This window comes from Mobula birostris, chromosome 5 (genome assembly GCF_030028105.1).
Source record: "Mobula birostris isolate sMobBir1 chromosome 5, sMobBir1.hap1, whole genome shotgun sequence".
NCBI lineage: Eukaryota > Metazoa > Chordata > Chondrichthyes > Myliobatiformes > Myliobatidae > Mobula > Mobula birostris.
In genome coordinates this window covers 8,873,616-8,890,116 of record NC_092374.1, presented here as the reverse complement: position 1 = coordinate 8,890,116, position 16,501 = coordinate 8,873,616, and the positions used below count along the sequence as shown (strand labels likewise).

At 45.6% G+C, this 16,501-nt stretch overlaps 1 protein-coding gene across 1 annotated transcript in view; it reads right to left on the bottom strand.

Annotated features, from left to right (window-relative positions):
• The window catches only part of LOC140197527 (uncharacterized), a 90,380-nt gene extending 74,496 nt beyond the window's left edge, over positions 1 to 15,884 (bottom strand). The window contains exons 1-3 of the mRNA XM_072257571.1: positions 15,780 to 15,884; positions 9,672 to 10,088; positions 3,585 to 3,944 (exon numbers count right to left, since the gene is read on the bottom strand). Of these exons, the coding sequence (XP_072113672.1) occupies positions 3,585 to 3,944; positions 9,672 to 10,088; positions 15,780 to 15,828 (826 nt within the window). The 5' untranslated portion in view covers positions 15,829 to 15,884. The remainder of the gene's footprint in view (positions 1 to 3,584; positions 3,945 to 9,671; positions 10,089 to 15,779) is intronic.
• Positions 15,885 to 16,501: the final 617 nt, after the last annotated feature.

The following is a 16,501-nucleotide window of genomic DNA, read 5'->3' as shown; positions in this document are numbered from 1 at the left end:
CCCATCTATGTCCAGTGGCAAGACAGAGTCTAGACGGCTGGAGATGGGACTAGGCGCAGTGGATGACCAGGACGTCTCCTGTGTCTTGTCCTGCTCTACACGTTCCACGACGCTTGCAGAGACCGCCTTCTTGACCGTTGGGCCTTCCATTGGTCTCGTCCGCTCAATCCGCCGGAGTCTGTCTTCACATGCTGGGATAGACAACTCCCTATCTCACCGAGGGTTTGAGACCCGTCGGCTACCCTCACCTGGTTTAGCCCGCTTGTCGAAGCCGTTGCCCGGGTGTGGCCGCTGTCGCATGCAAACAGCTACGGGGAGCCACAGGTGAGAGCTGAGTGCCAGGTGGGGACCAAAGGTGGACTAACCGCCCTGAAAAGGACGCGACATGTTCCTCCACCAGAGGTGCTACCCCTCCTTGACACCCCATATACATCACTGTAGGACTTGTACGTGTCCAGAACAAAGGAGCAGGCAGGCTACATTATTGGACACTACCCATCCTGCAAACTGCCTTCTCCAAAAGCTCTCTTCTGGAAAGCACCATAGGGCAATTAAAACAAAAACTGCACACCATCTTAAAAGTTTCTTCCCCCAGGCAGTTAATCTGATCAACCTTCGTAGTTAGCACCCGTGGGTATTTATATATTTATGCACCTTTTATTCCATATGTTGTTTTTTTGTTACATGCTGCACCCTGACCAGCACACCACAACAAATTCTGAGTATATGTAAATGCATATGGCAAACAAAGGTGATCCTTGATACACTATCCTCTCACTTACACCACTGTGTCAGTCAGCCTGAGGGAATGACCGGTATAGGAAGCAGCCGTGTGGAGCTGACAGATAAGTTTCCTGTTCGCGCACTGCTCCACTGCTGTGGGAAGGGGAAGGAAACCCATGTGGCGATGGGAGAATGAGCAAACTCCTTACACATAGCGGTAAGGGATTGAACCCTGGTGACCTTTGGCACGGTCATGTGATTGCGTTAACTGGTGCGCTACCATGCAGTTTGTTTCTCCGCTGTATCTCAGTTCAGTTCAGAATGCTATTTGCTTTTGTTTATTGTTTTCATGATTTACTTTTCTCTCTGCAGTGTTTGACAGTCTGTTTCTGATGGGTTCTTTTGGGTTTCTTTGTTTAGTGGCTGCCTGTTAGGAGACGAATCTCAAGGTTGTATAATGTATACATACTTTGAAGTAAATGTATCTCGAACTTTGAATCAGGTCAGAATCACTGATATTGTCATGAGATAAAGCGACAGTAAATTTGACCTTTATCAAATGGCGGCGCCACGCAGCCGTTCCGAATTATGTCGTATGTGTTAACTAGGGGGCTGTGCACAATCCTGATTTGATGGAGACAGCCATGAGAATCACGGAGGAACATCTGGAGAAACTTCTGAAATGCCCACTTCGCTGCCGCTGCTACTGTGCGATCGAGAATATCCGGAGGGGAAGGCCCCAAATCCTCAGCTTTGCGTATTGCCTGTTGCTGAGGCTGGGGTCGAAGCGCTCGGCAGAGATGGTGCTCGATGCTCGGTGCCGGAGAGCTGGTCGGAGGCTCGGAGTTTTCAGACGGACTTGGAGTCGGACTGTGGTCGGATGCTTCCAGGATGCTGCATCGGCAAGTTGGCGGCGCTGGAGGTTCACCGTCTGCGTGAGATGATGGTACTTTCAAGAGACTTTGAGACTTTTTACCGTGCCCATGGTTTGTTCTTTATCAAATTACGGTACTGCTTTGCACTGTTGTAACTATATGTTATAATTATGTGGTTTTTGGTCAGTTTTTCAGTCGGTTTGTCATGTGTTTCTGTGATATCATTCTGGAGAAACATTGTATCATTTCTTAATGGATGCATACTAAATAACAATAAAAGAAAACTGCATGTCCTCATAATCTAATCTAATCTTTATGCCATTAGATATGTGCTCAATGGGGAATGATTGTGGCGCTCTGCAGATGAAGCAGGGAGTGGGCAATGCTTTCTAAATGGCAACAGAGACAAACAGGCCAAATAGCTTTGCTCTGTGTTGTAAAATTCCAGTAGTCTGCACTGAGGCTGCAGTTAACACCTTGCACAGTTTCTTTGCCAGCACCCGTCAGTCCCATGACGAACTTCTACCACCTTTGAATGACAGGCACAGAGAAATACTGTCAAGTTTCCCAGGCCAGTCCCTCTTCTTGCTACTACCGTCAGGAAAGAGGTACAGGAGCCTCAGGCCCCACACCATAACACTGAACTGATTCTACGACCTGCAGACTCTCTTTCAAGCACTCTTTGCAACTCGCGTTCACAGTATTGTTTTAATTTACATAGTCTGAATTCCCTTATGCATTGATTATTTGTCGGTCTTCCTTTATGTCTGGTATTTCATAAATTTTATTGCATTCTTACAAGCGTATTTTATTCTCTATTAATTATATAGTTCCAGTAATATCTATAAACTGTAAATCATTTAATCATATCTGGTGTATTCTCTGTTATTTGGGCGGGGTGGGGTACATCACACAGCATCCACACAAACTAATTACCCAGTTTGGCGGGGCCGAGGGCTGTTTCCCTAGACGACAGCGAGCTGAGGGACCCTGAGGCTGGCCGGGGGGCTACACAAGCTTACAAGAAAATGAATCTCGAGGTAGTACAGTTTGTTTTCTTTTGTACATTGAACATTTGCCAGTCTTTCTGGGAGCCCGCGGCATCCGATTACACCATGTGACAATTAACCTACTAACCGGTACACCTTTGGGACGTGGGAGGAAACTGGAGCACCCGGAGGAAACCCACACGGTCACAGGGAGAACATACAAACCCCTTACAGACAGCAGCAGAAATTGAACCCAGTTCACTGTAATAGTGTGATGCTAACTGCTAGGCTACCGTGACCCACCACCACCATTTCCTCCTGGAGTCCTCTGGGGCCCTTCCATGATGTTTTATTTAGAGATAGAGCAGGGTAACAGGCTGTTCTGGTTCAAAGACCCAGTGTCACCCATTTACGCCCATGTAACCAATTAACCTATTAATCCGGAGGAAAATGACGTGGTCACAGGAAGAAAGCAGAAACTCCTTACAGACTGGTCACTGGTGCTGTAATACTAACTTACATATAGTATTTTTTGTAAAAGTCTATTGCATTTCGTTTTCCCTGTAAATGTCTGTAAGCAAACAAATCTCAAGTTAGTACATGGTAACATACATGGTTTTTAATGGGAAATTTACTTTGAAAGTTGAAGTTGAGTGAAATTAATTTAAAGTTGATGTGGAATTTGAAACTGTGTAACTTTGAAGTTACACACCTCCCTGACCTGGAAACAAAATGCTGCCAATTCGATCTAAATTCTGGGAGCTTCTGCTCAGACGTGCTGGGGGAGCACCGTCACCACAGGGAGAGCAGCAGGTCAGACAGGGAGTCTGCCACCACTCTGCCGAGCAGAAGGGAGTGCAGATGGGTAAGAAATGCTGGTGCTAGCCACGATCTCCTTATGAATAAAGAGAAGCACTATCAAATCCACTCCAGGACAAACGATGCTAAGGCTCAAGAATTACGGCTGCTGTTCTCACTGACAAAGGTGTTTCCTTACCTATAACCTGGAGTCCTGTCTCGTCCTGAATCACCGTTTCCCATGTGGAATTCCTGACCCAAACACAACAGAAATAATCACCGGTGTCATTCATTCTGAGGTTCATCACCCCGATGGAGGCGTCTCCCTGCTTTGGGTTTCCCACCAGCTCATAGTGACCTCCTTCGTTTACAGTGATGGTGTAGGGAGGGCTGACGGAGCTGGAGTGAGTCTGATTGAAGACAGTGGACCCTTTCCAAGGATTCCCCTTCATCCAGAGGATAGTGATGGATGCAACTTTCTTATCAAGGGGACTGAAGGAACAGGGCAGTCTGGCAGAATCTCCCCTCTTCCCGATCACCGATGTTGCTTTGAAACCACCTTGGATAGAGAAGTGTTGCAAAGAATTATGTAATAACTTGGCTTCCACAGGCACCTGTGGCAATAAATTCCACAAATTCACAACCCTCTGGCTAAAGAAATACCACCTAAGCGGACATCTTTCTATTCTGAGCAACTCTCACAACACACTGGAGGAACTCAGTAGGTCAGGCAGCATCCGTGGAAACGATCAGTCGACGTTTCGGGCCGGAACCCTTCGTCAGGACTGTAGAGGGAAGGGGCAGAGGCCCTATAAAGAAGGTGGGGGGAGGGTGGGAAGGAGGAGGCTGGTAGGTTCCAGGTAAAAAACTAGTAAGGGGAAAGATAAAGGGGTGGGGGAGGGGAGGCAGGGAGGGGATAGACAGGAAAGGTGAAGAAAGAATAGGGGAAAACACAATGGGTAGTAGAAGGAGGCAGAACCATGAGGGAGGTGGTAGGCAGCTGGGGGAGGGGGCAGAGTGACATATGGATGGGGGAAGGGAGGGGGAGGGAATTACGGGAAGTTGGAGAATTCTATGTTCATACCAAGGGGCTGGAGACTACCTAGACGGTATATGAGGTGTTGCTCCTCCAACCTGAGTTTAGCCTCATCATGGCAGTAGAGGAGGCCATGTATGGACATATCTGAATGGGAGTTGAAGTGGATGGATCAGCCCTGTGGTTTCTGCCTTCGCCACATGCCGTCAGACGTCCTCGAGGTGAAGATCCTCCGACTCCCAGAGATGAGCTCGTTGGAGCTTTCGTTGGTATTTCTGTAGCTCTGGGGTGGGGTTGCCAGCCCCATGCACTACCCTCCTCCTTCTGCAGCTGAGCCTGCGACCGCCCATGGAAGAGTTTTCCTCATCCCTGCATCTCATCATATTGTACACCTCTCAGGTCTCCCCCCCTCCACCCAAATCGGTCCGGTCTTTCACTGATTCTATTATAGTTGTTATTCTATTATGGATTTACCGAGTATGCCTGCAAGAAAATGTATCTCAGGGTTGTATACAGCGACGTATATGTACTTTGATAATAAATTTACTTTGAACCAGAGATATTATTAGATCTTTGTGGTTGGCTCTGCTCGAGGCCAGTGGCAGACACTTCCTTCACCATAAGCCAAAAGTTCCCATCAGTGTTTGTCTGAAACTACTTTTTTTATAGGAATCCGTTAGTCTCGTGAGACCATGGATTTGTGCCTTGGAGGGTTTCCAGGGTGCAGGCCTGGGCAAGGTTGTATGGAAGACCAGCAGTTGCCCATGCTGCAAGTCTCCCCTCTCCACAACACTGATGTTGTCCAAGGGAAGAGCATTAGAACCCATACAGCTTGGCATCGGTGTCGTCGCAGAGCAGTGTGTGGTTGAGTGCCTTGCTCAAGGACATAACACGCTGCCTCAGCCAAGGCTCGAACTAGCGACCTTCAGATCACTAGGCGAACGCCTTAACCACTTGGCCACGTGCCAACGTCTGAAACTATTAACTGAAAGAGAAAGTGAGATCATATCACACCTAGCAGGGCAAATCCGTTGGGTCTGGGAAAAGTGGGAACTGAGCTCATTGAGATCTTCTAATTGCCTACCAAGGTAGATGGTAAGAGGATGTTCTCCATGTCTGAAGGGTCTTGAATCAGAGTGTGGGGTCCCCCAACAGATGGGAGGATTGTTTACAACCAAAGACAGGAATAGTCTCTTTACTCAGGGAGCTGTGAAATCAAGGTCACTATATTTTGAATAGACTTTTGGAGTCTGGAGGAGTCAATCGATATGAAGATCAGGAAATGATGAAGAACATAGAACAGTACAGTACAGGCCCTTCAGCCCACTTTGTTGTGCTAACCTTTTAACCTACTCCAAGACCAATCTAATTCTTCCCTGCCACATAACCCTCCATTTTTCTATCATCCATGTGCCTATCTAAGAATCTCTAAATGTCCCTAATTTATCTCTCTACCACTACCCCTTGCAGCACAGTCCATGCACTCACCACTGTCTGTGTAAAAATACCTTACATCTGACATCCCCCATATACTGTACTTTCCTCCAAAATCTCTTTAACATTATGCCCTCTTGTTTATACATTTATGGCCTGGGGAAAAGACTGTGGTTATCTACTCCCTATTTATGCCTTTTATCAACTTATCCACCCCTATCAAGTCACTTTTCATCCTCCTTTGCTTCAAAGAGAAAAGCCCTCGATCACTCAACCTGACCTCAAAAAACATACTCTCTAATCTAGGCAGTGTCCTGGTAAATCTCCTCTATACCCTCTGTAAATGTTCCACACCCTTCCTATAATGAAGCAACCAAACTGAACACAATACTCCAAAGTCTAACCAGAGTTTTATAGAGCAGCAACACTACCTCACAGCTGTAGAATTCAATACCCTGACTAATGAAAGCCAACACAACGTACACCTTCTCAATCAACCTATCAACTTGCATAGCAACTTTGAGGGGTCTATGGACGAGAAACCCAAGATCCATCTGTTCTTCCACACTGCTAAGAATCTTGACATTAACCCTGTGCTCTGCCTTCAAGTCCAAGCTTCTAAAGTGAATCACTTCACACTTTTCTGATTGAACAGCATCTGCCACTTTGCAGCCCAGCTCTCTAGCCTGTCAATGTCCTATTATAATCTACAACAAACTCCTACACTATCCACAACCAATCTACCACAAAGGTGACACATTATATTATTTCGCTGAACACCTACACTCTGTCCGCCAGAGAAAGCAGGACCTCCCAGTGGCCACACATTTTAATTCCACGTCCCATTCCCATTCTGATATGTCTATCCACGGCCTCTCTACTGTAAAGATGAAGCCACACTCAGGTTGGAGGAACAACACCTTATATTCCGTCTGGGTAGCCTCCAACCTGATTGCATGAACATTGATTTCTGAAACTTCCACTAATGCCGCGCCTCCCCCTCGTACCCCATCCGTTATTTATTTATTTATATACACACTTTCTTTTTCTCTCTCTCCTTTTTCTCCCTCTGTCCCTCTGACTATACTCCTTGCCCATCCTCTGGGCTTACCCCCTACCCCTTTTCTTTCTCCCTAGGCCTCATGATGCTCTCATATCCATTTTGCCAATCAACTGTCCAGCTCTTAAACATAAAACATAGAAACATAGAAAATAGGTGCAGGAGTAGGCCATTCGGCCCTTTGAGCCTGCACTGCCATTCAGTATGATCATGGCTGATCATCCAACTCAGAACCCTGTACCTGCCTTCTCTCCATACCCCCTTGATTCCATTAGCCACAAGGGCCATATCTAACTCCCTCTTAAATATAGCCAATGAACTGGCCTCAACTGTTCCATCCCTCCCCCTCCTGTCTTCTCCTATCATTTCGGATCTCCCCCTCCCCCTCCCCCTCCAACTTTCAAATCTCTTACTAGCTCTTCATTCAGTTAGTCCTGACGAAGGGTCTCGGCCCGAAACGTCGACTGTACCTCTTCCTAGAGATGCTGCCTGGCCTGCTGCATTCACCAGCAACTTTGATGTGTGTTGCTTTATATCATTGAATGGTGGAGCAGGTTGCAGGCTCCATTAGGTTGACTCCTGACCCTCGATTTTATGCTCTAAGGTGACCAAGAAGCACAGCAGACGTTCAGAAAGTTTCCACATCTAACAATAAAGCAGTAACACGTGAAAAGCTGGAGGAACTATGTGAGTCAGGAGGGAAATAGGCAGATGATGTTTTGGGTTGAGACCCTTCATCAGGACTGGAAATAAAGAGGAGAGATAGACAGTATAAAGAAATAAAGAGGAGGGGGAGGGATGGAACAAGAGCTGGTGGGTGACAGGTGAATGAGGTGCGATTGGCAGGTTAGGGATGGATATCACTGGCAATGATGCAAGAAGCTGCAGGTGAGAGGTAGAGATCATAAAGGGTTGAAAAGGATGGAATCTGTTAGGAGAGGACAGTGGACCATGAAACAAAGGGAAGGAAGTGAGGAGGAGAACTGGAGAGTGGAATGTGCGAGCAGGCAGGAAGAGTGATGAGGTTAGTAATTACTGATCAAAATGGGGCAGAGGGGAGTGGTTACCAGAAGCTAAAGAAAATGATGTTCATGCTTCAGGTTGGAGACTACCAAGGCAGGATATGAGGTGGTTGATCCTGGCAATAGTGGAGGCGATGAACAGACATATTGGTGTAGAAATGGGAATTGGAATTAAGTTGGCTGGCTGCGGCAGGGTCCTGGTGTGACAGCAGCAGGGAAGAAAGGAGTTCGGTGAAGTGGACCCCAATCTATGTTGGGTCTCCTGGATATAGAGGAGGCTGCATTTGATACAATACATGATACTGATGCATCGCCCTGTGAGAGACTGTTTCACCACCTGCACAGTAAAGTAAGGACAATGTCAACTGTTTTATTGATGTTGCTTAAGATATTGGCCGAGTCATCAGGAAGAAACCCTCTGCTGCTTTTGCAGATGGTACTATGGGGTCTTTTCTGATCACTTTAGTGAGCTAACTGGACCATAGTTTATCATCTCATCTGAAGGAAGCCACTTCCAATGGGGCAAGACTCTGCTCGTGTCTTTCAGTGTGGAGAGTGGGGGTAACTCTCTAGGGCAGGATTTGATGATAAGATAGCCAGTGTTCAGAGGTAGGACATCTTGAGTTGTGTCATTTGTAGGGCGGGGGATTGATGAGGGTAACTACAACTTAACACTTTCAAAACAGTTGGTGGCACAGTGGCATAGTGGTTAGCTTAATGCTTTACAGTGCCAGCGATTAGCGACTGCCGTTCAATTCCTGCCACTCTCTGTAAGGAATTGAACGTTCTCCCCTTGACCACAAGGGCTTCCTCTGGGTGCCCTGGTTTCCACCCACATTCCAAAGATGTTCAGGTGAGGGTTAGTAAGTTGTGGGCACTGTACTGTTGGTGGTGGAGGCATGGCGATACTTATAGGCTCCCCCAGCACAACTTTGGGCTGTGTTGGTTGTTAACAAAATTAGGCCAATTGGCCCATCAAGTCTGCTCCACAATTTCACCACTGCTCATTCATTTCCCTCTCAGCCCCAGTCTCCTACTTTCTCCCTGTAACCCTTCGTGCCCTGACTGATCAAGAATCTATTAACCCCTGTCTTGACTTGGCCCCCACAGCCAACTGTGGCAACAAATTCCACAGATTCACCACTCTCTGGCTGAAAAAAGTCCTCCTCACCTCCGTTCTAAAGGGATGTCCCTCTATCCTGAGGCTGTGTCCTCTGGACCTAGACTCCCCCACTATAGGAAACATCCTATCTTAAATCCACTCGATCGAGGCCTTTCAACGTTCGATAGGTTTCATTGAGATCACCCCTCATTCTTCTGCATTCCGATAACCCTTTCTATTTCACTGGATATTTTGGCAAATTAAGTTAATCTTCTTACTTATGAATTTTTGGCAGCATTCCAAAGAAAAATGTTAAAGTGGGATGGGAGACTTCATAGAGGATTGGACTTAATAACCATAAGGAGTATCCTTAAAGAAACTGGACATTACTGAGTGCCTCAAGCAGAACTGGACAAAGGACCAAATAAGGAGAGAATAAAAATGCAAGTGGCAGCTCAAAGAAAGATGTTCCTGTGATTGGGTTTGGACTTGGATGAGTTCCAATCGAGGGGAGGACAATGGGGGTGTGAAATTAATTGTATACTTTCAACGAATCAGTGGAAGCAGTAATATGTCTGTTAAGTGATGCTTTGTATTGAATAATCCACAAGCCAATTGGAACAGTTCCTCACCTGTTACCATGAGAAGTGTTTGGGAGAAGTTATGGGCTGTCTGATTCCTGTGCACCTGCAGCTCCACAAGGCAAGTATACTGCGTGTGGTCATCACAAGGTCTCAAACTCCTGATGATTATGGACACGTCGTTCCGCCGCGGACTCCCCACTAGTTGGTAGCGCTCCCCTGCACTCTCTTGGATCCAACTGGCAAACCCATTGCCCGAAGGGTAATTGGTGTAATTGAGAAACCACTTGCCCGTCTTCTCTTCCCTCCAGCTGACGCTGATGTTCCCTCTGTACGCATGGTGAGGGTGAGTGAACGTGCAGAACAGAACCACTGGCTTTCCTACCCTCCCTATCACCGTGTCCGGGCTCTCCACACTCCATGTCACCATATCCGGTCTCTCCAGGCTCCTGCCATTACGATGGAGGCCTGCAAAGTTCAAAGTAAATTAAATATTATCAAATTACATATATATGTCACCTTTATTAACCTGAGATTCAGTTTATTTAATTTTGTCTAGAGAGATAGCGTGGAATAGCCCTTTCCGATTCAGTGAGCCACACAGCCCAGAAACCCATCTATTTAACCAATAATCACAGGACAATTTATAATGACCAATTAACCTACTAACCAGCGTAATCACAGGACAATTTATAATGACCAATTAACCTACTAACCAGCATAACTGTGGAATGTGGGAAGAATATTCTTGCAAGCATTCACAATAAATACAAAGAAACAAAAGAGAATCAATGAAAAACTACAGACAAACAACCAATGTGTAAAAGACAACTTTTCAAAGTTCAAAGTAAATGTATTAGCAAAGTACATGTATGTCACCATGTACTGTAGAACCCTGAGATTCATTTTCTTGCTGGCATACGCAATAAATCCATAATAAAATAATAATAATTATAATTGAAACAATAAAAGAACACACAAACTTGAGTGTTTAATCAGTGTGCAAAAGATATAAATTATTCAAATACGAAAAAGAAAGAAATAATAAGTAAACAACAAATATCAAGAACATGAGATGAAAAGCCCTTGAAAGTGAGTCCATAAGCTGTGCAAACATTTCAACGATGAAATGAAGTTGAGTAAGGTTATCCCCTTTGGCTCCAGAGCCTGATAGCTGAGGGGTAATAGCGATTCCTAAACCTGGTGGTGAGAATCTTGATGCCCTGTACCTTCTTCCTGATGGCAGCAGCGGGAAGAGGGCATCTCCTGGACAGTGGTGAGCCTGATGACGGGTACTGCTTTCCTGCAACAGTGTTTCATATAGGCACGCTGAATGGTGGGGAGAGCTTTACCCGCAATGGACTGGGCCATATTCACTACTTTTTGTAGGATTTTCTGTTCCAGGGCATTGGTGTTTGCTCACCAGGCTGTGATGCAGCCAGTCAATATACTGTCCACCACATATCTATAGAAGTTTGTCAAAGTTTTAGATGTGATGCTGAATCTTTGCAAACTCCTAAGGAAGTAGAGGCACTGCTGTGCTTTCTTCATGATTGCACTTACGTGCTGGGTGTAAGACAGGTCATCCAGGATAAAAACACTGAGGAATTTAAAGTTGCTGACCCTCTCCAACCCTGATCCTCTGATGGACCTTTGGTTTCCTCCTCCTCAAGTCAATAACAGGCTCCTTAGTCTCGCTGACATTGAGTAAGAAGTTGTTGCGATGGCACCACTCGAACAGATTTTCAATCTCCCTCCTATACGCCGGTTCGTCACCACCTTTCTTTTTGTGTAAATACAAAAAGACAAACAAAGTAAGAATAATAATAGATAACCTATCCCTCAACGTCAGTAAGACAAAGGAATTGGTTGTTGACTTCAGAAGGAGTAGCGGACCGCACGACCCAATTTACATCGGTGGTGCACAAGTGGAACAGGTCAAAAGCTTTAAGCTCCTCGGGGTCAATATCACAAATGGCCTGACTTGGTCCAACCAAGCAGAGTTCACTGCCAAGAAGGCCCACCAGCGCCTTCACTTCCTGAGAAAACTAAAGAAATTTGGCCTGTCCCCTAAAACCCTCATTAATTTTTATAGATGCACCGTAGAAAGCATTCTTTTAGGGTGCATCACAACCTGGTATGGAAGTTGTCCTGTCCAAGACCGAAAGAAGCTGCAGAAGATCGTGAACACGGCGCAGCACATCACACAAACCAATCTTCTGGCCTTGGACTCACTTTACACCGCACGCTGTCTGAGCAGTGCTGCCAGGATAATCAAGGACACGACCCACCCAGCCAACACACTTTTTGTCCTTCTTCCCTCTGGGAGAAGGCTCAGGAGCTTGTAGACTTGTATGGCCAGATTTGGGAACAGCTTCTTTCCAACTGTGATAAGACTGTTGAATGGATCCTGACCCGGATCTGGGCCGTACCCTCCAAATATCCGGACCTGCCTCTCAGTTTTTTTGCACTACCTTACTTTCCATTTTTCTATTTTCTATTTATAATTTCAAATTTTAATATTTACTAATTTTTACTATTTTAAATATTTTTAATATTTAATATTTGTAATCCAGGGAGCAGGAAGTGCAAAATCAAATATCGCTGTGATGATTGTACGTTCTAGTATCAATTGTTTGGCGACAATAAAGTATAAAGTATAAAGATAAATAAGGAATAAATAATATTGAGAACATGAGTTGTAGTGACTTTGAAAGTGAGCTCATAGTCCTTCGGCAGAGCAGGAGAGGATTGGCACCAACCTTCAAACCATTGAGTTGAACTTCAAGTGATGCACTCCATCCTCTGCACAGTGTCCTGGGATCAATCCCATCCATTGCTGCATCAGATAGTCGTCCTGGAGTCTCTGTTTGGTCACTTAAACCGACTACATTCAGACTCAGAGGCAAGAATGGAACCCACTACTCAAAACTAGCTTCCTCTTATAACAGCAGCAAAATGTGTAGGAGAACACAAGAGACTGTAGGTGCTAAAATCTGGACCAACGCGCAATCTGCAGCAGGAACTCAACATTGGTCGGGGGAATCAAAGTTTGAAGCGTATTTATCAAAGTCTCTATATTATATAGAATCTTGAGATTTGTCTCCTTGCAGGCAGCCACAAAATAAAGAAACACAGTAGAACCAATTGAAGATGAAAACTGTCAAACACCCAATTGGCAAAAAAAATCGTGCAAACAATAAAAAGCAAATAACTAAAGTTCGCGAAAGTGAGCAACACACACAAAATGCTGGAGGAACTCAGCAGACCAGGCAGCATCTGTGGAAAAAAGTACAGTTGACGTTACAGGCCGAAACCCTTTGGCCGGACTGGAGTATGGTCTCAGCCCAAAACATGAACTGTACTTTTTTCCACAGATGCTGCCTGGTCCATTGAGTTCCTTCAGCATTTTGTGTGTTGCTCGGATTTCCAGCATCTGAAGATTTTCTCTTGTTCACAAAAGTGAGTTCACAGCTGCAGAGCCGGTTGTCACTGCGGCTGGCCCAATGAACTAAACATAAGACTATAAGGCATACTGTAGGAGCAGAATCAGGCTATTCGGCCCATCGAGTCTGCTCCACCATTCCATCATGGCCGGTTTATTATCCCTCTCAAACTCATTCTCCTGATAAACTTTACTAATCAAGTACCTGTCAAGCCCCTCTTTGAGTATGTCCATTGACAGCCTCCACAGCCATCTATCTGTAGCAATGTCTTCCACAGATTCATGACCATCTGGTGAAAGGAATTCCTCCTCAAGCAACACATATAAAAGTTGCTGGTGAACGCAGCAGGCCGGGCAGCATCTCTAGGAAGAGGTACAGCCAACGTCAAACTGTACCTCTTCCTAGAGATGCTGCCTGGCCTGCTGCGTTCACCAGCAACTTTTATATGTGTTGCTTGAAATTGCAGCATCTACAGATTTCCTCATGTTTGCGTTTTTAAGTTCCTCCTCTACTCTGTTTTATGGGGACACCCTTATATTCTGAAGCTGTGCCCTCCGGTCTCATCCACTATAGGAAACATCCTCTCCACATCCACTCTATCTAGATATTCGGCAGGTCTCAATGAAATTTCCCCCCTTATTCTTCTAAACTCCAGCAAGTACAGACCCAGAACCATCAAATTAACCCTTTCATTCTCGAATCATTCTCGTGAACCTCTTGTGGATCCTCTCCAATTCTAGCACATCCTTTCTTAAATATGGGGTCTAAAACTGCTCGCAATGGTTGAAATGCAGTCTGACCAATGCTTTATAAAGCGTCAGCATTACATCTTTGCTTTTATATTCCAGTCCAGTGCTCTCAAAATGAATGCTATTATTACATTTACCGTCCTTCCCACAGACTCATCCTTGAAGTTAACCTTCAGGGTTGAATCCCTGCAATCAGGTTTCAGAGTGGAGAGGGGAGGGGTCAGATAGCCGGTATGAAAAGGGGAGGCGGAGAAGGAGAAAGGGGCTAATAGGCTGGAGTGAGGGGCGGAGGGGAGAGATGGTGAAAGATGACAAACAAATCAAGCCACGCAAACACGAGGAATTCTGCAGATGCTGCGTTCACCAGCAACTTTGATGTGTGTTGCTTAAACAAATCAAGCCAGTTGGATTTACACTGTCATTTGTTCTTTTTGCATTACATTCTTAGGTTGTTTAATTTGTATTACTTACATACACACACACACGCGCGCACGCTCGGGATGATTGATAAGTTCGTGGCCTAAGGTAGAAGGAGATGAGTTATTAACTTCAAACTTCCTGCATTTTCACTCAAAGAGTTGAACTGCACGTGCATGTATCAAGAGCTGTATAACTGATCTCCTTCTACCCAAGGCCACGAACTTATCCATCACCCCTGCTGTGAACCACTTGTACAAGGAAGGGATCCCTATGCTCCACGATCGCTGGACTAAGTGTGTAAATGTAGGAGGGGACTGTGTTGAAAAGTAAATGTGCTAGGTTTTCTAAAATTGACTCCTTCTACCTTAGGCTACGAACTTATCAATCACCCCGTGTTTGTGTGTGTGAACACACACACACTCACTCTCTTTGTCTTTCTCCCTCCTCTCTCCCTCCCTCCCTCCCCTCTATCTCTCTCTCTCTCTCTCTCTCTCACACACACACACACAAGTTTCACATTACACGTCAGTGATATTAAACCTGATTACTGATTCTGATTCGGAACACTGCTGGTAGTGGGTGTGTGGAATGAGCTGCCAGAGGAAGTGGTAAAAGTAGGTAAAACTACAGTGTTTAAAAAAGCACTTGGACAGGTACACGGGGGCAGGAAAGGGTTGGAGTTACATGGATCAAATGCAGGCAAAAGGGACTAATTCAGACAGATATCTCAATCGGCACGTGCAAATTGGGCTGAAGGGCTTGTTTCCATGCTGTTTGCTTCAGGGAGAAAAGGAAAGAAGATCCTGTGATGGTGTTTGATGTAACTAACAGAGCAATGACTGACTGGGTTGAATGGTTTACTTCATTGCTGTGTGTTCCCCAGCCCCTCGATTATCAGTCATAAACCATTGTGGATTCCTCAGCCTGGTTGCCAGTGAATCATTAACCGGCTCCTAGTACACTTATCCATGGTTTGTTACCAGAATGCCGTCAAACAAAAGGACATGAGAGAAACAAGAATCTGAAGTGGGAATAACCTTTCCATCCCCTCAATTCTGACCTCCTGTTCAATAATATCACAGCCCATCTTTTATTTCTGCCCCACTTTCTCGCTCTAGCCCCATACCTCTCAATTACTTCAACATCCAGAAATCAATTCATTCCTCTCTCTAATGCTCTCGAATCCCTGTGCCCTCTGGGAGAAAGACTTCCGAAGTTTCTTCCCACTGGGAATGATGAAGTATCTTCTCACCCCATCCATCTAATGTTGAGACCCCTTCCCGCCTGCAGCATCTCAGGTTTCCCTCCACTGCTGCATTAGAAAGGCAAGAGATTTTCAAATCTCAGCACGGATTTCAAACGTTATGTTGGACTGCCCAGCTCGCCAAAGGGATTTGGTCGGTCCCAACACAGGGGGTTCTCAGCAAGTGAGTGAGCTGATGGGTGGGTTTAGTGCTAACATAGTCCAGGATAAGAGGGTTAAACTCTGACCACATTTACTCTGGAGTGGAATAAGTTTGTGCCTCACACTGTGAGATACTCACCCCCAGTGGAAAAAACACAGACGATTATACAGAGCAGGACAGCCAGCATTGTCCACTACTGCCCACCTCCAGGAGTCTGATCCTGGCTGCATTCCCTCTGCTTCTTCCTGAGCCACACCGTCAGTCATTTCTCCGCCTCTGTAACCCTGTAAGTGCCAGGCTGATGTGTGAACCAAACACTGTACACTTCAGCACCCATAGCTTCTATGTACAGAAGCACCATCGAAAGCTCTCTGTCTGGATGCATCAGGGCTTGGTGCGACAATGGCTCTGCCCGAGACCACAAGAAACTGCAGAGTTATGGACACAGTTCAGCACATCACAGACATCAGCTCCCCTCCATGGACTCTGTGTTCAAGTTTACTGCCATCTGACTGTACATGTATACAACCAAACAAAACAACATTCCTCCGGCCCGTGGTGTGCCCACAAACTTAGATCACACACAGCGCATTAAATAAAATACTGTCACAAATAAGTTAATAAAATATAATTCAAAATGCATGTAATGTGCAGCACAAGGATACATTAAACATCTCACTGTTCCAGTGACGAGATCTCAGTGGTGTCAGGGTATTCATTAGTCCCTCAGTCTGAGGGAAGAAGCTGTTACCCAGTCTGGAAATCTTAGTCCTGATGTCTAGTACCTCCTTCCTGATGTACCGGGTCAAAGAGATTGTGGATGTGTGGTAGGGATTCTCAACAATGCTTCAGACCCTTTG